General features: G+C 49.2%; 2 protein-coding genes across 3 annotated transcripts in view; both read right to left on the bottom strand.

Annotated features, from left to right (window-relative positions):
- TRIM14 (tripartite motif containing 14) overlaps positions 1-268 on the bottom strand; it is a 25,076-nt gene extending 24,808 nt beyond the window's left edge. The window contains exon 1 of the mRNA XM_004677972.2: positions 53-268. Within this exon, the coding sequence (XP_004678029.1) occupies positions 53-268 (216 nt within the window). The remainder of the gene's footprint in view (positions 1-52) is intronic.
- A 2,198-nt stretch (positions 269-2,466) lies between these two features.
- CORO2A (coronin, actin binding protein, 2A) overlaps positions 2,467-26,826 on the bottom strand; it is a 29,372-nt gene continuing 5,012 nt past the window's right edge. Inside the window, exons 3-12 of one of the 2 annotated variants that reach the window (XM_012721580.1) lie at positions 16,062-16,178; positions 14,779-14,928; positions 13,384-13,563; positions 12,470-12,586; positions 11,661-11,765; positions 10,829-10,925; positions 9,561-9,673; positions 9,137-9,227; positions 8,001-8,272; positions 2,467-5,254 (exon numbers count right to left, since the gene is read on the bottom strand). In XM_012721580.1, coding sequence (XP_012577034.1) covers positions 5,087-5,254; positions 8,001-8,272; positions 9,137-9,227; positions 9,561-9,673; positions 10,829-10,925; positions 11,661-11,765; positions 12,470-12,586; positions 13,384-13,563; positions 14,779-14,928; positions 16,062-16,178 — 1,410 coding nt within the window. In that variant the 3' untranslated portion in view covers positions 2,467-5,086. The remainder of the gene's footprint in view (positions 5,255-8,000; positions 8,273-9,136; positions 9,228-9,560; positions 9,674-10,828; positions 10,926-11,660; positions 11,766-12,469; positions 12,587-13,383; positions 13,564-14,778; positions 14,929-16,061; positions 16,179-26,826) is intronic. The other variant, XM_004677971.2, reaches the window with a different exon arrangement.

Genomic DNA, 26,826 nt, shown 5'->3' with positions numbered 1-26,826 from the left:
GGCACGCCGGGATCGCCCACCCGAGTGCTTGCCATCACCCGCACCGCCACACCTGCACGTGCGCCGCTTCATCCTGCGCCAGGCCCACCCGGTGGCCGCGATGCGCGCCCAGCACTGGGCACAGGGTGCACACGCAGCGGCGGCAGCGGCGGCAGTAGAGTTCGGCCAAGCGGTCGCTGTGCTCGCTGCAGCGCCAGCCACTCGCGCCTGAGAGTTCCGCGGGGTCGCACAGCGCAGGTGTCCCGCTTGGCTCGGTAGCGCCCGCCATTCACCCCCCGCAGCAGCCAGATGCCAGCTGGAAGGAGCCAGGAGAAACCCAAACCCTAGCGGTGGGGCGGGGCCGAGCCTCGCAGTTTGTGGAAGGAAGAGTGACAGGGTGCGGCCTGGGGGTGGGCGTAGCTTATGCAACCTTCGGGGCTCACAGGCTTTAGTTTGAGGTCTAGCGGACTTGTGTCTGACCTGGAAGTGACCAGAGCAGAAGTGGGGCCTCACTCCCGACGTGGTCTACCCCCTGCTGCCCTGGGGGATGGGGGTGGGGCTGGCCGTGGGCTCCGGTGGTGTGCTTGCATGGCGTCCGTTTTCCACTTTTCTTTCATTCTCTCCTGCTGTTGTTGTGTGCTGACTTAGGACTTCAAATCCATGTTTGGAAAGCTTGTTTTGGATGGTTCGAACTCATTTTGCAGATAGACATTGGCACTTACCATAATACGCACGCGCGGGGTGTTGTCAAATTTGGGTTTGACATCAGGAACAGGCAGAGAATGCTTACATCACGAAAGCATAGGAAGGTGGTGTCCATCTCGGAATGGACTGTGAGGACTTACTGAGATGGCTCTCTGGCCAGGGCAACTCTCTGCTGATGGAAGTAGCTCTCCAGGGAACTTAGGACATTACCCATTTCCTTGCCAAGCTAATCTTTGCCCTCTGTGCTGCCAACAGTGCAGTAACTAGTGAAGATTATCTTGTTCTACCTGTCAACACCTGTGCTCTTTGTTTTCAGGGACAGCTGGACCTCAGTTCCTGTTGGCTTATCTGACTCTTAGAACCAATTTGCAGAAATTATACTTCAGCTAAACTGGGACTTAATTTCTTTCTCCCCTTTGCTTGGGACAAGAGTGATTAATTACTATTATTGGTTTGATTGGCTTGGATTATGTTGTTTCTTTATTAGACTGTTAAGAGACATTACCTTGTAGACTATTGGTTTGTGTTATTATTACACATTAGAATTCCCACACTGAGCGTGTGTTAAATGATTCGGAAGGACAGTCTCAGTCCGAACATAATTTTGCCTCACAAGCAAAACTCTTGTCCTTTTCCTAGGAGGGCTAACCATTCCACAATTTTAAGAAACACCCTGGAAACTCCAGTTTCTCCCAGGCTAAACTCTGTTTTCACCAAGTGCAAATTGGTACAGCTACTATGGAAAACAGCCCAGAGGTTTCTCCAAATATTAAAAACTGCCACAGCTGTCCAACAATCCCTTTTATGAGTAGACATCAGAATATCAAATCAGTTTTTTGAAGAGATACCTATCAGCACTCTCATGTTCCTTGCATTATTCATGATAGCCAAGATATGGAAAATGTGCCCTTTGATGGAAGGATAAATATATATATATATCAATTATTGTAGAGCTATATCTCTATATATACACTCCAGTCATTTAGCTGGAAAAATGGAAAGCCTGACATTTGTGACATGGATGAGTCTGGGAAACATTATGCTTAGTGAAATTCAAACAGAAAAAGACAATTAATATATGGTATCATTTACATGTGGAATCTTAAACATCAAATTCACAGAAACAGTGTTAATGGGGATTGTCAGGGGGGAAGCAGTGGAGGGAAAGGGCAGAACCTTTCCATTATAAGACGCATCAGTTCTGGATGCATCTTACTCATAGCATGATGAGTTTCGCTGAAGTTTGTCGAGTAAATCTCAAATGTTCTTATCACACACACACACTGGCAACTATGTGAGATGATGGATGCCTCTGTGGCAAGGACCTCACCTATAGCATTCAAGTCATTTCATTCTACTCTTCAACATCACGCACAACCTCTCTATATTTCTGCCAACAGGTCTGCAATAAAGCTAGAAAGCAAGTCTCGGCTTCCACTACAAAGCCTTTGCCTTTTAGTATCCTTGCTTCTTGTCCTGTCTCTGCTTTGTTCTTTGCTGGTTTTCAGACCAAGAAGTTTTCTACTTGACTCTTTTCCTCAGCTTTGCATGTTTCTGCTCACTCCTATTTGTCCTTCAGGTTTGTTCACGTGTCACTTCTTCCAGGAAGCTCTCTCTGCTTCTCCCAGGCCAGCTTCCACATCTTCCACTTGGCCTTTCCTTTTCCCAGAATCCTGGGAAGCTGAGTTTGCCGTACCTGGTTCTGGTGTCTGACCCAAACAGCAGGTAGAAAATTGGCATTTGTGGAACAAACCCAAAAAAACAAGCCTCCATGTATTAAAATTTCTAGACAGATGTTTATTACTTTGTTACATTCTTCCCATTGCACAATTCCGAATCTATTTTATTTTTTAATAAAGGTACAAGGAATTTCAGCAACATTAAAACAATCATTTAAACTATTTCAGGCACGGTTTCATATGAAAAAGCATAGACTGATTTTTGACTTCTGGTTTCTCTCTATGATACAATCTCAAGTTTTGTTCCAGGAAGGACAATTATGGTAGAGCTAAGGTGGATACACCTCAAAGCTCATCTCTCAGTGCTGTCTTCATTCTCAGAAAGTTCCTGAGTCACCAGTCGGGGGGGTCCCAGGCTACGGTATAAGGAGATGAGGGCACGCTCTATTTCATTAGTCAAGAACATTAACAAAAACGTAATTTTAAAAAAAGTCTTAAAAAAATATCTGATAAAAATTACCTCTCCCTCTCCCTTGTGAAATAATTTAAATAATTTACTCTAGATGTAAAAAACAAAAGTTTGTTCGAAGATGCCGTTGTCCAGTTTTTAAACATGGGAGTCTGGGGCCCTTAGGGTGGGACTGGATGGTTCTCGGGAGAGCTGGTGCCAAGACACGCCCGGGACTCAGCCCCTGACACTGCTTCTCCACTACTGTCCTGGCTTAGGATGTTTCTTCATTCTCTCAGGCTGGCTCTTTCCTTTTGAACACGGGGAGGCAATGCCACCTCATCTTTGCTGGCGAAGAGCACGTCCAGAGAGAAGGGCTTAGCAAACTGTGAAGTGCACGTGGATAGAAGAGGTGGAAGAGGTGATCAGCCAGCGGAGCTCTGCTTCCCTGACAGTGCCTGGGGTCTGACCTTTGGCAAATATGGCAAGCCCCAGAGACTGAGGAAATGGAGCCCAAGACAAGGTGGGCACCTGATGTGTGCAGGTAGACAGGGAACTCAGTCCTGGCTTGGGGCAGCGGCAGCCAGGGGCCCAGATTTCCCATAGGGCTACAGATTTGGGGGAGGGTTGGGACAATGTTTTTTGACTTTTTTAGGAGCCGTGGACTAGGACTTAAACGATGGAGTTGGCATCTCCGCTTGCCAGGCTCACTGTCCTCATCTCCACGCAGATCGGCACTGCTAGGTTGGCTGGTGGGTCTCCATGGCCACTACCCTGCTGATTACCTGGGAGCTTAGAAAAGCACACCACGCCAACTGGGCTGGGGTTGGGCCTGGGCATCTGTATTTCCTAAACACACCCTTGGGGATTCTCATGCACTGTTGCATTGAGACCTATCACGCCAGGTGGGCTCTTATAGTGCCCCCATCTGGCAGTGCGCAGACCTCCTCACCTGTACTTCCGGGGCAAGATTGGTGGTGGTGGGGTCACATTAGTTTCCAAGCATTCCTTGTATCTAGCTGGTCCGTTGTACTGACCACTGAAAGAAAACCCTTGGAGAAGAGTCCAGAAACAGATTCATATGGGGGGGTCACCACAAAAACTCAGGCTGGATGAGAATCTGGGTCACCTGGTCCTACTTCCTTGCCTCCACCTTGTCCAGAAGCGTCCTTAAGCTGGATGGCCCCGGGCTCTGTTGGCACACTTCCAGAGCTGAGGCACCTGGCCTGCTGGAGGCCTTTTCTGTTCCCATGAAGTGAAATCTGCCTACTTCATGCTGGAGTTTGCTCGCTCTGTGCCCTGAAGGCTCTGGAGGGGGCAGTCTGAGCTTGAGGGGCTCTGTCCACATCCCCCTATAAGGGGCAATGTCTCCCCTCATTCGGCTCATTCTGGTTAAAGAGAGGATGGTTTGGACTTCCTGTCTGTGTTCTAGAAGTGAGCTGAAAATCTGATGTCTGATGAGCTCCTGCAGCAAACTCAGATCAATAGCCCACATGTAATTTTCTCAGGTCAAGGCCAAGTCTGGTTTTGAGCGCCAGATCCTGTAGAGGGCAGCACAGCCCAGGGTCCCTTGTTCAGATGGAGAAATTGAGACTGGAAGAAACGCAGCTGAGGCCAGAGCCAATGGCCTCCTTGCTCAAGGAGCTGAGAACAGCAGAAGGCCAGACCCTTGGGACCAGGAGCTCAGTCCGGTCCCACCATGAACTCTTGGGGACACCTTGATCACTTGCGTCTCTCTGGGTCTTAGTTTCTCCACCTGCAAAATGAGTTTGGCCAGATACTGCTTTTAAAGCTCCTAATATGTTTAAAGCAGTAGATATATTTATTCCACAGAAGCCAATATATGAAATGGAAAGAAGGGGAGCAGCTGATTGAACAGGTGCATGTTCAGGTGGGGGAGGGGACAGGCTTTCTGTTTGGTCTTTCTCCCTTTCTGTGGTCACAGTCTCAAACCCAGAGGTAGATTCCCCTGCTAGGTCCTTCCAGCTCCATTTTTCTACAGTGTTTTTCCCTTTGAGAGGTTACAGCTCACCAGGGGCCCCTACCACAGAATTAAATAGAAGGCAAGGTAGCATCTGAAAGGAACTATTGTTGCAAGAAGGCAACGAGAAAAACGGCACCATGTCCCACTGGAATCTTTCAGCGACTGAGAGCTTTGTTTTCTGGTAAAAAATATAGAAATAGTGGTTGTTCGTGGGAGACCTGTGATTCGGTCTCAGACCTCCCCATGGAGCCGAGTAGTGTCCCTGAGGGTGGGGAGGGCAGAGACCTGTGCTCAGAACCTCGCTGAGCCCATCCGCAAGTTTTTGATCTCCAGTTCCAACTGTTTGGCCTGGACGTCACGCTGGGCCAACAGCTCCCGCAGCCTTCGGATCTCTTCCTGTTGCCGGTAGAACATTTGCAGCAGCTGGCAAAGAACAGAATGGACGGTCACCTGGGTGTCCTGGGAAAGCAGCAGAGGATAAAACATCGTTCTTTGGGACTCCAAACAGTGGGGGTGATTCACATGGCTGAAGCCTGAGGGGGCAGCCATTGCATTCATCAAACCTTGTTTTCTTCGCCCAAAAAAATGGAACTCAAGAAGTTTATGTTTCACAACCCAAATGCCCAAAAGTAGATGACTGGATTAAAAAGATGTGGTACATATACACAATGGAATATTACTCAGCAACCAAAAAAGATAAACACAAGCCTTTTGCACCAACATGCATGGAGCTGGAAGGGATCATGCTTAGTGAAATAGCCAGAAAGAAAAGGGAAAATACCGGGTGGTTTCACTCATAGCAGGAGTATAACGGACCAGGTGATAAAATGATAATAATGATGAACAGCTATATACCAGAGACATTTTACAGGGGTGGAATGGGGAATGGGATCAAAAACGGGGGGGGGGAGAGGGAGGGAAATGCACTGGACTATGGTGATGGCACAGGGGTGATCAGGTGGTGGGAAGCCCACGGAGATTGCAACTGAGATGGAAAATGGCACAAAATGGTGTAAAAACAAACTATTATATTATTAAAAAATTTATGTTTGATAAGAACAGAAACCATAAAATACCTAGAAGCAAAGATGGATCAAACACTACATGACATACACTTCAGCGACATCTTTAAAGACAGAGCACCCAATGCCACAATAGTGAAGGAAAAGATAAATAGATGGGTTAAAGAGCTTTTGTACAGCAAAAGAGACATTACTAAAAACAAACAGACAGCCCACTCATTGGGAAAACATTTTCTCACACAAAAGTAGTGATAAAGGACTGATCACAAAAATATATGGAGAACTGATGAAACTCAACAAAAATAAACAACCCCATCAAAAAATGGGTAGAAGAGCTAAAAAGACACTTCTCCAAAGAGGAAATGCAAATGGCCAACAAGCATATGAAAAAATGTTCAGCATCACTCGTAATAAGGGAGATGCAAATTAAAACCACAATGAGATACCACCTCACCCCAGTGAGAATGGCACATCTTCAAACAACTAGCAACAACAAATGTTGGTGAGGATGTGGAAAAAAAGGAACTTTCCTGCACTGCTGGTGGGAATGCAAACTAGTACAACCACTATGGAAAACTATTTGGAGGTTCCTCAAACTGCTAAACATGGAGCTTCCCTACGACCCAGCAATCCCACTCCTAGGTATCTACCCAAAAGACATAAAAACACTGATTGAAAAAGATACCTGCACCCCTATGTTTATTGCTGCTTTATTTACAACTGGAAAAACATGGAAGCAGCCCAAATGCCCAAAAGTAGATGACTGGATTAAAAAGATGTGGTACATATATACAATGGAATATTACTCAGCAACCAAAAAAAGAGAAACACATGTCTTTTGCAGCAACTTGGATGGAGCTGGAAAAGATCATGCTTAGTGAGATAAGCCAGAAAGAGAAAGAAAAATACCGGATGGAGGCCCTCCCTGGTGGCGCAGCGGGTTAAAGCACAGCACTGAGAAAGCCGCTTCCACATGAGTTCGATTCCCGCCTGCCCCGGAGGTGACCACATGGCGTAGCAGACCTCCCCTGACCCGCCCGCTGCTCCCCTCAGCAGTGTACTTCGTCGATCTGCCTGTTCTGCTCCCCACTCTGTCTCTGGTGAAGCCTCTCGCCGCCCCTGAGCCTCTGGCCTGTACCCTAGTTCTGTATGCACAAATAAATAAATCTTAAAAAAAAAAAAATACCGGATGGTTTCACTCATAGCAGGAGTATAATGGACCAGGCGATAAAATAACAAAAATAATGAACAACCATATACCATTTTGCGGGGGTGGAGTGGGGAATGGTATCAAAAACCGGGGGTTGGGGAGGGAAGTGCACGGGATTATGGTGATGGCACACGGGTGACATGGTGATGGGAAACCCGCGGGGATTACAATTGAGATGGAAAAAAAATGTAAAAATGATGTAAAAATAAACTGTTATAAAATAAAAAAAAAAGAAAGAAAAGAAAAATTTATGTTTCAAGTAGTTTTTTCACCCTTTAGATCCACTGTGGGCTAGAGGAAAGGTACTGGGAGTCTGAAGACTGGTATTTTCACCACTAAGGACCTTCAGGCAAGTCACCCTCTCTGAGCTTCAGTTTTTCCTCTGGAAACTGGGCAGCAGAAAATTAAATTCAGCATTATCGTAGTTGCTGCCACTGTACAGAATGGCACTAGATGTTGGGTGCCTCCCTCAGGATTTTTGTTATTGTACCAGTCATGTTTGTACCCCCACTTGATGGAAGCTGAGGCTCAGAGCCTCAGCCGGGTCTGAGGTCCTGCAGACAGTCCCCAGCGGGTTAGATCAGAATGCCTGGGGGGGGAGGGGCGGTGCCAGCCTTTGTGTGTTCAGCCCTGTGGCTTCCAGGGCAGTGGAGAGTTTTCAGCCAGATGACAGCTCAAAGTGCCCACACGGGAGGCACTTAAATACTGGCCCCGAAAGCACAGGTAATCCTAGGATGTCAGAACTGGAGGGCGTTTTTAATGCTCGTTGGGTCAAGCCCTCTGCACTTTACACCATCTATAGGCAAGCCCAGTATGTCAGTACACAGACGGTGCTCATGACCTGTTTGTTGAGAGAATCAACAAAGGGAGCTTCGCAGGTAGACCAGGACACACAGCTGGCTCTTCTCATGCCGCGTTTTCCCTGCCCCCACCCCAGCTGCCCCCTACAGGCACACCCCAGCCTCCTCCACACCTCATTCTCTGTCTTTGGTGGGGGGCATTCGAAGACATCAAAGCCGTTTGTGAGACAGCTTTTCTTCTCCTCGTGTCTGTGCTCTGGCACCCATCTTGATGTCCTCTCTGGCAGGGAGAAGGGCCTTCGGCTATCTTCGGGAACCACCTTTTCCTTCAGGTCGGGGGGCCAGGACGAGGTAGGGGTAGGGGGGCTGGAGAGGGGTTTCTCTGCAGGCGGAGGCTGGGAACTCAGCATCTCGGAGCCGGGCCTAAGGGATACCAGGACTGGCCCTGGGAGGAAGCAAAGGGCCACGTGAGGGCTGAGTGCTCATGACAGACGGGGCACCAGACACAGGTTGGGGAGAGATGGCAGCAAACCCGGGGATTAGAGCAGTCGGGGTGCAAAAGCCCGTGTGTGAGACTTAGGGACGCTTGGTCTGTAGGAACAGCACCTCGAGCCCGGAAGGTACCCTCAGACCCTCAGACCCCACCAGCTCTTGACTTGTTAGGACAGTCCCACCACGTGAGCCTGCCACCTGCCATCATGAATTCTCCTGGCCCCAGGGCAGAAGCAGGGCAGGCAGGTTCACAGAGAGAGGTGAGGCAATGAGCCCACAGAGGAGTGAGGATGCCTAGGATCTTGTGAACTCGACTACAGTGCTGCCCCCTGGGCAGAGGCTCCCCCACTCCTCAGCCCCCTAAGCCCTGTGTCTGTGTGTGTGGTGTGTAGGAAACGGAGCGGAGAACAGCGTGACAGACCCTGATCACAGAGGCGGGAATACACACGACCCTGCCCTGGCCCATATATTGACAGGACAGAGCGCTTGGACAGTGGCTGCTGCTTGGATGGTCTCCCTGATCAAAGGCTGGGGTGCAGGCGATGGGCAAAGGGTTTCCAGTCACCATGCAGTCCTAGATTTCAAGTTTTCATGGGGCAAAAATGCCTTGATCTGGAGAGCTTTTGGGTCTACAGGGCTTTCCTTCTGGCCCCATGTAAGCATCACAGTGTCTGGGGACTTGCTGTCAAGGACCTGCTCTCTGGTGTTTTGGGAGAAGGAAACAACACGCCAAAGTCTACTTAGCTACTTGGGGTCATGGGATGCTCCCATCTTCCCCTCCCCCAACCTCCCCAGGTCTTTTCTCTGCCTCCCTCACCTTTATTCATGCCACTGAGCCACTCCTTGGCGGTCATGGAGGGGAGGGCCCCTGCTGTGGGTGGGTAGATGTCCTCTTGGTAGCATTCAGACTGCAAGAGAAGACAGGACAGTGAGAGTGGGGTGGTAGGGGGCTGCCCAGAGCAGGAGGACCCTCAGAGAGCTGGCTCCAGGCTGTCCCCAACCTGAGTTGAGGAAACTTGGGCCCAGAGAGCAAAGGGATTTGCCCAAGGCCGCAAAGCAACTCAAGAGCAGAGGAAGGGAGATGTAGGACTCCAGGCTCCCGGTGGCTCCACGCAGACCATGAACACGGCTGTTTGCTTCTCTGTTGCTGTTTCAGGGGCAGGAGCTGTAAGTTGCTCTGAGGTCTCTCTTCTCCAGGGGGGGTCCCCACCTCCCTCCCAGATAACCCCTACCACTCTTACCCGGCGGGGTACAATCATGGATATGGGTTCGATGAGGTTTTTGGTTGTAATCAGTTTGTAGAAGCGGAAGATCTCGCAGGATGACACGTCGAGACCCCTCTTTGGCATAACACCTGCGGCAGACAGCCAAGGGAGGCCAAGAGGTTCCATCTGAGCCAGGGCCGCAGGGACCCAGAGAAAGTGGCCACACCTGGCTGCACCCTCCTGGTGCATGGTGTGGACATGGTGTGCCCTCCTCCCACGATCTCCTCTCCACAAATAGTTCATAAACAAACACCTCTGCTGTGTGGGGGCCTGTTCTGGGGCAGTGGGGTTGGGATCATCAGACTCTGGCCCTGCCTTCAAGGATATCAATGATTTTCACTAGACGTTTAAAGGAAGTGTCCTACATTCAAGGCCCCCCAAGTCTATCCCCTCAGGATCCAGAGCTCTTGCTACAAGTCCCCAGCAGGCCATGAGCTAGACTTCCTTAGTGGTAGGAAGGCAGGTTATATAAATGTGGTTATATAAATGGAGGCAGAATGAAGAAAGTGGGGAGGAGACACATGGAGGAGAGCTTTAGAAAAGAGAGGTGGGTGAGACACACACCGGGAGGCTGTTTCTGGTTCTTGGCAGAGACCATGGCGGCCATCTTGATTTCATGTTGGATTATTTTGTGATGTATCTGAGTCACTGGACCCAGATCTCTGGGAACTGTCTAATACCTTTTTATGGTGTCTTGCCATAAGTTAGCTTAGATTTGTGGTAAACTTTCGGGACTCAGTGGCCCTGTGTCAGGCCAAGCTTGTTTGGCTTGACTTTTATTCATTAAGAGATGGGTGATTGGGGAATTTTATGGGGAAACTAGTATTTGAAATTTTCTCTCTGCACAGAGACAGAGTGGGGAGCAGATGGAGGAAGTACACTGCTGAGGGGAGCAGCAGGCGGGTCAGGAGAGGTCTGCTGTGCCATGTGGTCACCTCTGGGATCGAACTCTCACTGAAGAGGCTGCAGCTAGCTTGCAGTGTTGCACTTTAACCTGCTACGCCTCCAGGGAGGGCCTCTATCAATTCTATTAAAAGTTCCTTACACTTTCAGCTCCTCAAATGTCACCTCCTCTGGGAAGCCTCCCTTCACTTCTTCCTATGTATGCTCCTGAACACTCTCCTGTACACCTGTGCTAGAGGACCCGTGGAGTCAGCGTTGATGCCACCAACACCCCTTCAGGGCAGGACCAGCATCTGATTCATATCTGCTCAGCACCCCCACGGCCAAGTGCCCACACTCACCAATTCCCTTCTGAGGGTTGTTGGAGCGGTATTCAGTCAGGTAGCTAAGATAAGGCTTGTTCGTGCTCACCTCATAGTAGCGGATATTCCCATCTCCCTGAGTAGAAGCGGGGTTTGATCAGAGCTGGTTCCAAACAACCCCAACCTGGCCTCCACTGAAAGCCACAGAAACTTTGAGTTCACTGTGAGTGAGGGGTTGGTAAAGGCACCTCACACAAGAGAACACCAGGCTGTCACTAATGTAGCAAGGGGTCTTCATTTTACCCTTGCGCTGCTAAGGAATTCTGGGTGCCCAGGTCCCCTAGCCCCTCCCAGAGCTACCACAGAAGTCAGAAGTGATATGCCTGAGGCTTCCTGGTGGATCTTAGCCCTGGGGGCACTTTTGGTTGTCACTGTCACCATGACTGGGTGGGGCAGGGTGGGGCTGGGGACTGTGGCTGCTGGCATCTGTGGGTGAGGCCAGGATGCCAAACATGGGCGAGTCTTCCCCAGTGAAGACTGTTCTGCTCCAAATTTGAAGGTGTCCCTTTTGAGAATCACTGACAGCTTCCCTCCTCATCTGTACCCGGACTGGGTAGGGCCCAGCTCAGGGCGTCCCACTGAAGCCCTGGCACCGGCATTCCTGGAGAGCCAGGACGGTGGCTGGGAACAGGGCATGGGACTGACATGGGGGACAGTGTTCGAGGCTTTGCTTATTGTGCCATTGTCCTGCACCCCAAGGGGGCCCAGGGGCTGCTCTCTGGCCACCAGGGGAATAAACTCAGGCTAGTTCTGCCGCCTGCCCCCACCCCGACCCCCAGCTGGTGACCATCCCTTCCCATGCTCAGCTGACCTTCCCCACCACGTAGAGCATGTTGGTGTCCACATCATAGAAGGGAAAGAGCACGCCTGAGGAGCCATCCAGGTCCTCCTCCTTGACGGATTCAGAAAGGTTTTCCTGCAAGGGAAGGGAAACCAGGAAGGCCTGTGAGTCACTTGCAAGGCCACCAGTGTGCCTTGCCTGTGTGTGTGTGTGTGTGTGTGCGCGTGCGCGCTCCCTCATGTGTGTCTGCATACACACACACAGACACACACACAAGCCGGTGTGTGTGGCAGGGAGAATGCACTATTTATTTTGCCAGCATTGCTTTTAACGAATCCCTTCTCACACACTTGACCTCAACCCGAACCTCCCTAGGCTGTTGTATTATTTATTGTAATAGATAAGAGGTAGATTAAGAGAGAGGAAGTGATTTGCCCATCTTTGAAACTCCTGCCAACTGCACCTTCGAATCAATACTGCTTGCCCTGCCTCCACCCTGACCTCCACCTCCAGCTGCCCTGAACAGACAGCTCTCTGGCCCCCACGTCTCAGTCTTCCATTCCAAGCCTGCGCGCAGCTGTTCCCTCTGTCCAGAAGGCCTTCTCCTTCTCCCTTCTGCCCAGACCTAGTCCCAGATTCGGTCAGCTTTGCGCCTCTGCTGGGTCCTGCCCCTCCCTCTCTCTCTTTGAGGTCTGGCTCACCCCTCAGGCAGCTGGCATCCTGCTAGGATCCCAGACAGCAGCCAGTCTGTGCTGAGTAGCTGCTCGAGAAGCTGAGTGAGAGGACGAGTGGAGCCAGTGCTGAGCTGGGGGGTGGTGGAACGGGCCGGAGGGGCTCACCTGGTCCCACAGGGCTATCTGCCGGTGGTTCCATCGGGATGTGCCTGTGGACAACAGCTTCTTCAGGTTCCCCAGAAACAGCACCTTGCTGGGCTTGTGTCCCTGGAGGCGAGTTTCCTGAAGGGACACATGTGGTCAGGGCCAGCTGGCCTTTGTTACGCTGCTGCTCCATCGGCAGCAGCCACCTTTTCTCCCAGCTATGCCTGAACTAACCCTCCAGAAGTGTCACCTCAGCCTTTCTGGGTTCCTTCCTTACACATGGAGCCTCTCCCACTAATTTTGCTGCAAATGCTTTTTTTCTGAGCTGGGACAGAGGCAAGTTTCTGCCCAGTTTTGAGCTCTTGATCAGCAATTACCAAGCACCCACTAAACACTGGCATCAGGCCAGGTGGGCACAGGCAACTTGGTTATCTCAGTGAATCTTCCAAGAGAAGGACTAATGGACCATGATTGCAGATGAGGGCCCAGAGGCTCAAGAGCAGAAAGAGCTCGCCGCAGGGCACACAGTGGCTCTAAAATGGTGCCTCAAGGCCTCCCAACCTAGCTTGCCTCTTGACCTAGCTGACAAACTCTGGGCTTGGACCACGTTCAAATTTGGGCTTTCAGTGTGGGCAAATCATTTAATGTCTTTGGTCTCAGTTTTATCTGAGAAATAGGGGTGACTGGTTCTTCTACAACATACACAAGTATTGAATCAGTAAGTTGTTCATCTAACACTAATAGAATGCTGTACGCCACCTGTACCGTAATAAGCAAAGGGGTAGGGACGATATAGCCTTCCCAGGGATGCTGAGAAGAGAAGGCGGCATCACATGTGCAAAGGCTTGGCCAGAATGTTGACAGCAGGGGCCTCCCCAACCACTCCCTGCTCCTTGCTCCTCTGACTCCGAACCAGACCCTGAACAAGCACTGACCTGCAGGATGGCCCCTGTTCGGGGGTCGAGAATCCGAATCTTTCGGTCCTTACAGGCAGTGGCCATCAGGCTGCCATCAGTATTGAAGGACATGGACAGGACCACATCGTGGTGACAGTCAATTGTCTTGACCGGGCTTGTGATTAAAGGCTCTCTTGTATCCAGATTCCAGACCATCACCTGCAAGGCAGAGAGTGAGCCCTAAGCACAGCAGGTGCCCCTCCCCCGGCCCCACAGTCACATGCTGGTCCAGCCACAGGGAAACACTGCAGACCCCAGGAGAGAAGTTGCAGATGGCTGTCTGGCCCAGAGGGCTCCGCGGGAGGATGGATCTCCTGGCTGAAGCTGCCAAGCTGCAGGAGCGTGGGGGTGGGAGAGCTGGGAGTCAGGCTGTCTGGCAGTGAAAACAAAATACCATCTGTCTTGGAGCAACAAAACAACCATGCTGGAAAGACCCAGGGGGCTTGCTAATCTGGGGGAGGGGGTGTGTTTCACAGTTGTTAGCAGCACTGTCCTCCTGACACAGAGCAGGGCTGCCATGGTCAATCGCACAGGCTGGGCACTGCTCAAATCCTGAGCAATCCATTTCCACAGCCAACAGCTGGATAGTGCCCCCTGGACTTGTAGCCACAATAGGGAGACGTGCACAGTAGGTAGGCACAGTCATAGACAGATGAGAGTACCTCTGATCAGAAGAGGGTGGCAGGCCCCCCATGCATCTATCCATCACAGAGGACCCTAAGTGCCTCTGTAAAGTCCGATAGAGTCATGAAGAGAATTAAAAGCCTCACAATGGTCACACTCACCCCATTTGTGTATAGACGAAAGGACTTTCCTAGGTACATGGCAAGTCAGAGACTGAGTTGGGATAGAATCTGGGTCTTTAGGCCTGTGAATTTTCCCAATCCACAGGGCCCATGGCCCCTACTTTGGCAGTCACTGGGGCAGAGTCTAGCCTATCTCCTCCAGGAGGATTAATGGGTTGAACTCATGCTCACCCAGAATCTCAGAATATGACCTTATCTAGAAATAGACTCTTTGCAGGCGTGATGAGCTTTAAGGAGTGTATCTGGGCTTGAGTGAGCCTAAGTCCAATCATCAGGGTCCTTATAAGAAAAGGAGAGGACACGCAGACACACAGAAGAAAGCCACCTGAGGGCAGGGGCAGAGTGAGCGCAGTGATGCAGCTGCAAGATGAGGATGCCAGGCCACCAGCAGCCAGAAAAGGCAAAGGTGGATTCTTGTCTAGCACCTTTGGAGGAAGCATGGCCCTCCTGACACCTTCACTAGGATTTCTGATCTCTAGAGCTGTGGGAGGGTAAGCTCCTGCTCTCCTGAGTCGCCCAGTCTGGTCATCTACTCAGGTCGCTGCAGGAAACCAAGCCACAGACTCACCTTGTAGTCGTAGCCGGCACTGAAGAGGATGTTGGCGGCGGTGGGGTGCCATTCCACCAAGCCCACTCTGCGGCCATGGCACACCAGCTCCTTCTTGTAGGTTGTGAGGTTCCTTGTCAGCAACTGCTTGGGGATGTCCCATATCTTAATCTGTTAGAGGAGGCAGGGTGCGGGGGGTGTTAGCCAGGGTTCCTTTGGCACCCCACCACCCTAAGCCACAGGGGGCTGAGGCTAGTCTGGAACTTAATAAAGACCTTGAAGAGCATCTTTGAAGTGGGCCTGAAAGGATAGGTATTGCAGGAGCAGGCACAATGTCAGATATTTGGTATCTTGTCAGAAGTCCTATGCTCACTGGAGACAGGACCTGACTGAAGCTTTCATGAAACCACCATGACAGTCACTGCCCGATTTGGATCCACACACATCTTCTTAAACATTTTTTCTACTTGCTTCTCCTGATGCAGTGTGTTTCCTCTGACGGGACAGTGAAGAGTTCTACAGTAGAGTCTATTTCCCTTTTTACTTGGCTGCCAGGCAGCTCGGAGTGAAAGCTGCAACCCTCCACAGTTAGTGTTTCTAATATCATTTCCAGACTTCTTCCCTCTGTAACTACTGCTCTTTAGGAGCACAGCTCAGGGGAAGGAGTCTGAAGCCTCACTTTCAAGTCTGGGTCTGCCTCCATAAACTGGTGTATCTCTCAGATACTTGGTTTCTCCATTAGAAAAATATCTCGGGTCCTCCCTGGTGGCACAGTGGGTTAGGACGCAGCACTGCAAGCTAGCAGTAGCTGCTTCAGTGCGAGTTCGATCCCCAGCCCTGGAGGTGACCCGAATGGCCCGGCAGGCCTCTCCTGCTGCTCCCCTTAGCAGAGTACTTCATCAATCTGCCTGTTTCGCTCCCTACTCTGTATCTGGTGAAGCCTCTCACCGTCCCTGAACCTCTGGCTTGTACTCCAGTTCTTTATGGATAAACAAATACATCTTTAAAAAAAAAAAAAGAAAGAAAAATACCTCACTGGATCTTTATTAGCTGGTTGGGAGCAATTAATGTCCATTTTTTAGGTGGGTGCTGAGGCCCATAGAGAAGAAAGAGGTTGTCCCATATCCCACAGAGCCCAGAACTTTTCTTCAATATAACTGACTCCCTCTGGGGCCACACCATGACCTCACCTCATAAAGGATGAAAGGGTCGGAGCATCAGAGTCAAGGACAAGCACTGATTTATCTCCCTAGCACCAATCCCAGCCCCTTGAGAAGGGAATCACCTGCTGCCTTGATACTCACCGTGGCATCTTCAGAACAGGAAGCAATCTCAAAATCATCAAAAGGGTTCCACTTGATATCTAAGATGTTTCCTCTGTGCCCGCAAACCTTTGGGTAGTGAGGGTCCAACTTTCCAGTCTGCAAAAGAGAGCCCAGGAAGACTGGTTAGGAGGGAGCTAATTCCTCTTTTGCTTCTGGATAATCACTCTGTGAGTCAGCAATCACTGAGTAGACAGGAGGGTGGAAGGGACAGGTCCCTGGCAACACCTATTCTGTGTGACCCCAGGAGAGTCACGTGCACACTTCTGAGTCTCAGTGCCCCCTTGAAGGCAGTGGTAGGTGTTTCACAGGGTTTGCGCTCAGATCACAGGCGATGAGGTATGGCAGGGCACACAGCAGGTGTTCGATAAGAGGACATTGCTGTTGACAGGTTGAAATGGTACAACCACTTTGGAAAACAGTCTGGCAATTCCTCAGAATGTTAAACATAGTTACCATGTGACCCGGCAAATCCATACCTGGCTAGAGGACCAAGATAAAGGGAAACAGATCTATAAAAAAAAAAAACTTGTACACACATGTTCCCAGCAGCAAAACAACCTAAATGCCCTTCAGTGATGAATAAATACACAAAATGTAGCGGTTCACATAGTGGAATATTACTCAGTCAAAAAAGTAACGAAGTGCTGAAACAGGCTACGACATGGATGAACCTGTATGAAAACATGTTAAATGAGAGAGATCAGACAGAAAAAGCCTTACGATATTCATGATTCCACTTAGATGTACCTGATGTGGTCTCATTGCTTGAGAAAATCAACACATCCTCTGATATCTATCTGGTGCTGGGAACCTTGACTAATGCATATGAAAAACCCAGAATAAGAAAATCCGGAGAGACTAGGAGATTTTAGTGGGTGCCTACGGCTGGAGGGAGGGGTCTTAGGGAGTGAAACCTAATGGGCATGGGGGTTTCTTCTTAGGTGATGAAATTATTTTGAGATTAGATCGTGGTGACATTAGATAGTTGCACAATTGTGTAAATACACTAAAACCCACTCAACTGCATACTTTAATGGTGTTCAGCGGTGAACTTCATCGTATGCAAATTCTGTTTTAAGGAAAAAGAAAGGGTGTTTCCTCCCCTCCCCCCACTTGCCTGCTGAGAATTCCTGCAGAAGTGCTCTGAGCACTTGCGGGCCTCTGAGCTACCCCAGGCAGCCCAAAGCAGAGATTGCTAGCTGCCCTGAGACTTCCTGGGACCCAGGAACACCACACCAGTTCCATCACAGAAACTGCTGCTGTCAGGGACACACATACTCCAGCTCTCGCCTGCCGACACAGGCTTTGTCTACATCTGCCATCTGGCCTGAGGTTCTGGGGCCCACTGGCAGAATGCTCCCCTGACCATTTTTATATCTAAGTGAAAGAGACAGCTGGGAAGAAAACTGGCCAAAGTCCATTCAGAGAACTGGACACCTCACCCTAGACTGCATCCCATCCTGACAACTCTCTCAGGACACGTCGAAGTGTGAGGAGTAGCTTTAAGGGTTGTTGCAATGTCAAACTTATGGAAGTCGACAATGCACTCTGGTAGGGAAGAGGATATTCTTGCTTTTAGGAAATATTCAAGTATTTCAGGGTAAAAGGCAAAGATGTAAATTGCCCTTCAGTGGTTCAGAAAAAAAGACGTACACTCATAGACATTGAAAGACAGAGAGAAAAGAATATGGACATAGACAAAAGCCCCAGATGGTTCTGCCTCCTCCTCCGTGGCTGACAAAAGAAGATGAGTCACCTGCTGCCCCCTGCAGCAGGGGCAGCACCTGGAGGCAAGGCCCTGGAGGGAGAGTGCCCAGCTATGCCTGGCTCAGGTCTCCACACCAGCCACGGACCTCTCACCTGCCCTTGGGTCACTCAGCACCTTCAGTTGGGTGAGATTTCCAAAATTAAAATCTGATGGCAGCATGCACTGCTCAATTTTTGTTAGCCTTTCCCACATCTGTAAAATGGGAATAATCTTTCTTGCAGAATTTTAATGAAGGTAAAACATGATCTTGTCGAACAATGATGCCTTGTAGTGAGTGCTCAAATAAGATGTTCATCATCTCTTATTACTAGGGAAAGGCAAATCAAAACCACAATGAGATATTACCACATGCTTGTGGAAATTCTTTGAGTGTGTGTGCATGTGCACATACATGTTTGTGTGTGTAGATCAATACTGAGGGGAAAAATAACCAAGAAGTAAATGTTCCAAAAGATTAGTCATGGTTACCTCTCAATGGGATAAATAGGTCATTTTTATCATCTTCTTTCTCTCTTTATTTTTTAATTTCCCACCTTCTTATAAAAACTGTGCAAATTTTGCAGTAGAATATCTAAGAACAAAATTCCAGACTTTAAAAAGATGAGTCTTTCTTGGATTAGCCAACAATTTGTTATAAAACTGCAGAAACTGAAGGAATGAACCAGTAGCACTTTCTTACCCTGTACCAGTGGCAGGCATCACCAACAGATCCCAGAGCTCTCACTCTGACCCAGGGCTAGAAGAAGGACTTATTCAGGGTCACTGGGAAGGTGAGGGGCACAGCTGGGCTGGAACACAGGTCCCTGACTCCCAAAAGTGAGTATGTAGTGGAAACACAGTTTTCTCTGAATTACAATCTGGTCTTTCCTCATGCACACAGCCTCTACCCTCTTTGAGATAATCTCCTGGGTCAAAGGGTATGAGCAGTGCACTGTCTTTTACTAAGGGCCACACCGCTGCTCTCAGGGCTTTGACTTTACACTCTGGTCCACTGCCATGCCCTAATTTCTGCCCTGGGGTTTCTGGGAAATACCAGTTGGCCTTGGCTGACAGGAAGCAAGCTGTCCAACAGTCCCATTCAGGCCCACACCTTTTTCCTCCCAGACTGGATGACACACAGCCTCAGGAAGGTGCTTCAGGGCCAGAGCATCTCCTCACACAGCTGTACTTGGGCCAGTGGTCCTCTTCGGCTGCTGAGAGCAGAGGCTCCAGATCTAGAGAGCTGCTCTTCCTTCTCTGTGAATAAGGCATAGCTGCTCCTCCCCCGAGGCCTGACAGGCTGCTCTTTGCCTAAAAGCTTTAGTGCTGAGGACCGACATTAGCCAGCCTGATGAGCTACTGACTGAGTTATCAAGAGCCCTGTCATGGCAGGAACATTTATAATCAGGAGGCACTTCTGCCTTTCTGCCCATTAGGCCAACAGTCAGCCAAGGGCCGGCCTCTGATTAATGGGGGTGTGCATGCTCTATATCAGAATACCTGCTCTCCTCCGAGACCCCAGGGAACCCTGACTTGGGTGGAGATGTTGGCTTGGGACAAGGCTCCAAGTCTCTGAGCGGCTACTTCGGGCACGTGGAGCGGACAGGAATTAGGGCTCTAGCAGGCAGCGGCAGGAGGGTGGGGGCACTTCTGGGCACAGCTCAGCGGTCGGTTGGGATGGAGAGTCTATGAGGCCACTGTCATGACCTCTGGTGCTCACAGGGGGTGCCATTCCATGGTGTCACAGTCGTGGTCTCCAGTGACCCTCTCAACGGACCAGGGTGGACATGGGGCACAGGGCAGAGTGGGCTGGCACAGAGTAGAGGTTAGGCGGGCAGGCTGGCTGTCTGGAGCTCTGCCTCCAGCTCAGCCCTTGAACTGTGCACCTGGCACAGTGGTCTCACCTCTGTCAGCCTTAGCGCCCTACAAAATGGCAGCAGCAGTTGGACCTCACAGAGGACTAAATGAATTAAAACACATAAAGTGTTAAAGACCACGGCTGGTACGCAGAAGTACGGTGTAAGCACCCTCGTAGCTGATCCCAATTATCTAGTTTATCCAGTTTTACTGTGCTCAAGGCCCTGGGATGTCCTTGGGTTGAGGCCAAAGTGCTCTGCAGGGGACTCCCTTCTCTTCCTACACAAGTGACAGGCAATGGCCCCTGGGGTGGCCTCAGGGAATTCATCGATGCCTCGATAGTATTCCAGCTGATGAGTTCAGACACATTTCATGTTTATCGGAACAGTCTGAAAATGTTTTTCTTTAGAATCCATACTTTAGGCCCTGGAAGGTGACATGCAGTAACCCCTTACCAAGGCAGAAGCTGGGGTCAAGATGGGTAGACATCTGTGTGTGGGGGGTGACAGAGCCAGTCCCTGGCAGAAGCAAAACTGGGGTTCCTCTCACTGCCTGGTCAGCCTCTTGCTGTCCCCTCACTAGAGTTACCATCAGCATCACACATGGCCTTCCACCGAAGATCTGCCCTGTGCCAGGATGTGTGTGGAGGATGAGTTACTCCCTTTCCTCCAGAGGTCATCTGAGTCTGTGGGAGTGGCAGGATGCAGTGAACTCACGGCTCAGAGACAGAGAGTGTGTGTGTGGGGGGTTAATCAGAGAAAGCTTCTGGTAGAGGAGGCCTTTGAATTACGCCTTAAAGGAGGGAGGCTTTGACTAGGTCAGAGTGGAGGGGAAGCCATTTCAAGACAAAAAGCCAGGGTGTGGGTGGGTTTTAAGTGGGGGGATTGTGAAGCAGCCAGCAGGGAAGTGAGACCGCAGGATGAGATGGGAGGCGGCCAGGCAGAGAAGCGTGGCTGAGGGCAGGGAACCTCACTGGTGCAGGGTCAATGGCTGTCCAAGGACATGCAGACAGATGACTCATGAGGGGACATGCAGACAGATGACTCATGCCCTGGGACATAGGCAGGAGTGGGGATGCTCCCTGTGGAGACTGGGAGTTGAGCAAAGGGAGAGATGCTAGAATGTTCCCTAATCCTGGAAACACACAGACTAAAATGCAAATCACATCCCATAAAGATGAGGGCAGTGGGTCAGTCATCAGCCAACCCCTTACCACAACAAGGGTGTGTGCCACCGACACTCACACCCTGTGCTGGAAGTGGCAAGCCACAGAGGTCATCTGGTCATCTCGCTTCCTCACCTCTGGAGATGGGGAGCTCACTTCCTCCCCATCTGGTTTATTCCACTTTCAGGCCTTGCTCACTGAGAAAGTGTGTCCTACCTTGACCTGAGTGTGGCCTCTCTGTGGCCCCTTCCCCACCCATCCCCCTCTGCTTCTGGTCTGAGCTCTGTCCTTTGGGAACCCAGAGACACCTTCCTCGTCTCAGGCTGGATCCCTGGATATTTGAAGGCGAAGTATCCATCCTTAAGTATGTTCTAGAACCAGGAAAGACTTTAAAACACACACACACACACACACACACACACACACACACACACACACACACACACACCAGACTAGCCCACAACCTGCATTTCTAGACGGGGAATTCAAGTGCAGAGGGAACAGGTATGGAATTGCTGAGGTTGAAAATGTCGGCAGGCATGGGCAAGGGGGTTGATTAGGAGGCAGGACTTTATCTGCAGACAACAAGGAGTGTTGGGCGGAGCTAGAGTGGTCAGGTCAGACCTTAGAAGGGTCCATCTGAGCACTGCAGCTTCCCCTTCGGGCACCTGGAGCCCAGGTGTTCATTTGGCCCTCCCATCTGGTCCCTTTCCAGCAAAGTCCCAGGGCCCACCCCCAAGGCTCCGATTTCTTTCCTCTCTACCCTCTACACCTCATAGCAAAGTCCACCCTCTTCACACCCCAAGGGTGGTTCAGCGGCAGGCCAGGTGCCAGAGTCAGGACCCCAACCTGGCATGTCCCCAAGCTCAGGGTGGGGCTTTCTCCAGACCTCTCAGTTGTGTCCTTTGTTCCCTGAACACAGCCCTGGGTTGCCAAGGCTGCAGGCTCACCTGGGGTCAGGGTGCAGAAGCAAGAGCCCTGACTGCCGGGCACTCCCTCAGGGACACCTGACACCTCCCATGCATGGTGGGAAGGCCAACTCCCACGCTCCTGTACACACTCCATAAATGATAAGTTAACTTGCCCCTTCCTCCTTGCCACGCCAGGACTAACACCTCTGTGTCTGGTTGGGGTATGGCCCCTGGTAACTGACAGGGAGCCCGGGCAAAGCAGAACCACACTCAGGAGCTGCAGGTGGGGTAGGGGAGAGTGAGGCCCCAGCAGGCCTGGGCTCCAGCTTTGGGGCGTCACCCTCAGGCTCCGGCTCCGGGAAAGCATCTCCCTAAGCCATAGAACCCCCATCTGCACAAAGGGGCAGTCACCAGCCTCCACAAAATGTGCTATGAAGGCAGCAGCGTGAATACTGTGTCAAGCTGGTTACAAGGTAGAAAAGGGGCCGCAGGCCTGTCTGCCCAGGGGGCTGCTGTGTGGGGAGTTGGCCCAGCACGTGGGTCCTGTCCTCAGCCTCTTCCTCTTGCTCCTCCCTGGGAGGTGGCCACTTTTTTTCTGAAAGTATCAACTGAATACAATGTGTGAAACTTTCTGGACCCTGATGCAAATAAACCAAGAGGCATTTGTGAGGCAATCAGGGACATTTTCCTATGAACTGGAAGTCAGGTGACAGAAGAGTTATTGTCAAAGCTGTGATCCTCACAATGTGGTAATGTCCAAAAATATCCCTATACTGTAGTAAGGGGAGGAGGGAAAGGGGAGGGTAAAAATGATAAAATGTCCAGCATTTGCTCTGAAATAATTCAAAAGGAAGAAAAGGGATAAAAGAAGCAAGAGTAGAAAATTCTTGAAAGTTCTAGACTCAGTACAGAAGAGTTAATTATAGTAGTTTTAAATCTATTTTTCTGTCTGAAATGTTCTCATCATTCTAACAAGAACTAGATGGGAGCCAAGATACTGAAAATACAGTTTGCAAATCAGCAGCACAGGCATCCCCTGGGCATGGGGAGGCCAGAATTTAGCAACTGAAAATACAAGATGCCCCATGAAATTTGAATTTCAGGCAAATAGCAAAATACATGTTTTACAAGAATATTCCATGCAATATTTTAATACTCAGACTAAAAAAAAGTAGTGTGAAAATAGCTTGGCAGTTCCTTATAAAACTAAAACATAACTATTTTACCACCCAGCCTGTGAACTCCTGGGCACCTATCCTAGAGACATGGAACTCAATGACAAAATTCTATACAGCAGCTTTACTGGTGGCGGCCCCAAATTGGAAAGGGTCCAGATGGCCTTCAACAGGTGAATGGTTAAACAGCCGGTGCACCAGGCCATCGGTGAAACTCAGCAATAAAAGAGAAGGAACTATTGCTACAGCCAACAAGTCGGATGGCTCCCCAGAGAATTATGCTGAGTGATGCAAGGGAGGCCGAAATGCAGCATGCTGTCGGGTGCTGTTCATATGAGAGCCTCAGAGTGGCAAAGGACAGAAATGGACAGCAGCTCAGCCACGGCCAGGGAGGACGGAGGGGGATGGATGGAGTGGGGTGCAGGACTAGAGAAGGGCAATATGAGTGATCTTTGTGATGAAGACCATGGCCTGGATCTCCATCCTGCTGTGATACCACACTGTAGTCTCTTGAGATGTCACCACGGAGGGAATTTACAGTTGCGTGTGAATCTACAAAGACCTACAAAGATCTTAACTGGAAAGAAAAAAAAAAAAAAGCAACAGTAAGATCTTCTGAGGTTTTTCTGAAATTCAAATGTAAGTGGGCATCCTGTACTTTATCTCGAGATTCTGGAGCGTGGTGGAATGCAGACTCTCCGGCACCACTCCGGCCCCACAGAATCAGAATCTGCCTTAGGACACTCAGGTGCGAGCTCTGATTAGTGGCTTCTAGTTCCTGCTGCGACTGGATTCCTAGGAGTCTGGTACAGTAGCAATTAGCATGTGTCTTCCAACTATTATATCTCAAAAAGCCTTAAGGCTTTTATCTGGGACCAGGCTGCACAGGACCTCTGAGTTTCAAGCCCTCCCCACCTCACCCGCCACCTCCATCCCCGCCTCCATCCTGTGGCTTCTCACAGGACGCAGGACAGTGGCACATTATTACTCCTCTCATCACAGGCCTGCTCCCTCTATGACCTCACTTCATGTGGCTCCTGACCTTGTGACAATACCCCAGAGGGTTTCTCCAACACACACGGAAGCCACTTCAACCTCAGGGCCTTTGCACTGGCTCTTCATTCTGTCTAATGTCTCTGCCTCTAGAACTTCATGTAATCTCGCAGAGAGAGTGTTTCTAATCTATCCAAGCTAGGTTCCCTCTCCCATCCCAGGTCACACATCACATCAAACCATTTATTTTCTTAGTATCAGGTACTTCCTGATTTCATGCCAATAATAAACGGTGACAGGACTAAAGTTCAAAGAGCAAAAATCAGGAAAATGAATTATTTCATTCGAGTGTGGTTGGTTTGGTAGACAGGATCTTTTTCAAAGAACCCAGATCTTGGGAGGAACAAGTAGTCAAGTGGGTCATCTCCGGGGGTCTTTCTAAGTCTCATCTTTAAGTCCCTCAGTACATTCCATTTTATATTCACCTCTCCCTAGCTTCAGCATATATTTGCATCTTCTCTGGAACACAGCTGACAGGCTTATCTTGACATCCAAGGCCCTTGCAGTCTGGCCCTAACCCACTTCTCCAGGGGATTTCCCTCCTTTCCCTTCACATAAGATTTGTTTGTCAGGTCAGACTGTCCTCTCCACTACTCCGGAACATTCCACATACAGTCCCCCTTCCAAACCTTTGTTGGTGCCATCCCTTTTGCCAATTTTGCCCTCCTTATTTATTTGGATGAACAATCACTTGATAATTTGTTCAATCAGTGAATATTTATGAGCATCCCATGTGCCCATGTGTGTTGGTTCCTTTTAAGCCAGTTATTCCAAGTTCATTAGCAGGGACTACCAGAAGAATTTTTTGTAGCCTTACATCTTAAGGTTGCTTTTAAAGGAATTGTTTCTAACATTCCTTCTTTAGGAATGATGTTAGCACCATACTAACAAAGAGACCAAATAGCACCACTATCACCAATGATGAAACCCGATGACAACATGCGTCGTCCCTGTAATGAATCACAGATGCAACATCATGTGCCACTTGCCAAAAATGCACAAGGTGAATCTAATCACGAAGAAGCAATGCCACAAATCTAAATTAGAAATATTCTACGAAACTGGCTCTTACTACTTAAAAAGTGATAATATGAAATAAAGCCAATTAAGAGAGGTAACAAACTACATACCACACAGAGCTGTACTCTATACACATGAAGAGAAAGCTGAAAAAGGGACAAAAATGTTGCAGAATGTTAACAACTGGTGGGTCCAGGCCCAGGAAAGTTAGTTTGACTATTTTTGCTATTTCTCTGGAGGATTCAGATTTTTCCAAAGGAAAGTTTTTAATTCTGTTTCCTATGTGCATGTAAGAATCACTTTCCTAATTTGCTAGGAATTTTGATCTTGAATGGGTATAGAGCTTTATTTAGTGCTTTTTCTTCATTTACAGAGGTGACCATGTGTTTGTTCTCATTTTATGAATATATGTATGTATGTATGTATTGTAGAAGAACTGGGGTATAGGCCAGAGGTGCAGGGAGTGGGGGTGGTGGTGAGAAGATTCACCAGAGACAGAGTGGGGAGCAGAACAGGCAGATCCACTGAAATACACTGCTGAGGGGAGCAGTGGGCGAGATAGGAGAGGTCTGCTGAGCCATGTGGGTCAGCTCCCTGGCTGGGGACAGCACTCAGGCCATACTGGTGACAGTGCTGAGACTTAACCGCTAGGCCACCTGGGAGGACTTCCCTTTTTATTTATTAATACAGTGTTTCATGTATAGATTTTAATATTAGATTACCCTTAGTTTCTGGAACAAAGCAATAGGGTCAGAATGTACTGCTTTTTTTTTTTTTTTTTAAATTCACAGGTAGCTTCAGTTTGCTGGTAATTTTGCCTTCATTTTCCTACATGAGGTCAGCCTCCACTTTCCTTCCTTGTTCTGTCTTTCTAGTTTTGCAATCCAGGTTACCCTGGCCTCATAGAACAAGGAGGGGAGTAGTCTACATTTTCCTATCCTCTTTAGGTATTTGCAAAAGAGTGGAATAATCAGTTCTTGAAAAGTATAAAGAAATGGTTTATGAAATACCACATGGAACTATATAACATAAAAAAGGTACATAGACTGCAAATGTTCAGCTTAATGAACTGACCAGAAATAACTACCACCCCCCTGGGTCAAGACATGAACTGCTCCCAGCACAAAGGGACCCTCCCCACCCCCAGCAAAAAGAGGTTTTCTCACCACAGCTCCCTCTCCTTACTCCTCACCATGGGTAACTGTTACTCATAGGCCCTTGTTTACTTTTCTTTAAAAATGTTCTACTTAATACAATCCTTAAAGTAGAGTTTACTTTAATCTGTTTTTAAGTGACTAGAACAAGAAAGTTGATAATTTGTTTCATTTCTTTCCCTCAACATTGGTTTTAAGATTCCTCCATGTTATAAACAAACAGGACTACATCAAACAAAAAAAGCTTCTTTGTGAGTAGGAAAGAACTATAGTGAAAGGGAAAAGGCAACCTACATCGGGAGAAGATTTTGCAAGTCAATATCCAAAATATACAAAAAACCCCAGAAAACTCAACAATAGAAAAAAGAAACACAGGCCAATTAAAAAATGGTAAGAGGATCTGAATAGACACTTCTCCAGAGACATACAGATGCCTAGCAGGAAAGATTTTCATCATCTCTTACTAGGGAAAGGTAAATCAAAACAATAATGAGATACTGCCTCATGCCTGTGAGAATAAATATTGTCAAAATGATAAGAAACCATAAGTGTTGGAGAGGATGTGGAGAAAGAGAATCCTTGTATACTGTTGGTGGGAATGTAAGTTGGTGCAGAGTTATGGAAAGCCATAAAGAGATCCATCAAAAAGTGAATGGGGCCTC

This window comes from Condylura cristata, unplaced genomic scaffold (assembly GCF_000260355.1).
Source record: "Condylura cristata isolate star-nosed mole 26May11 unplaced genomic scaffold, ConCri1.0 scaffold00006, whole genome shotgun sequence".
Lineage (NCBI taxonomy): Eukaryota > Metazoa > Chordata > Mammalia > Eulipotyphla > Talpidae > Condylura > Condylura cristata.
Note: the sequence above shows the minus strand (reverse complement) of the source record. Positions and strands in the feature narration are given on the sequence as shown.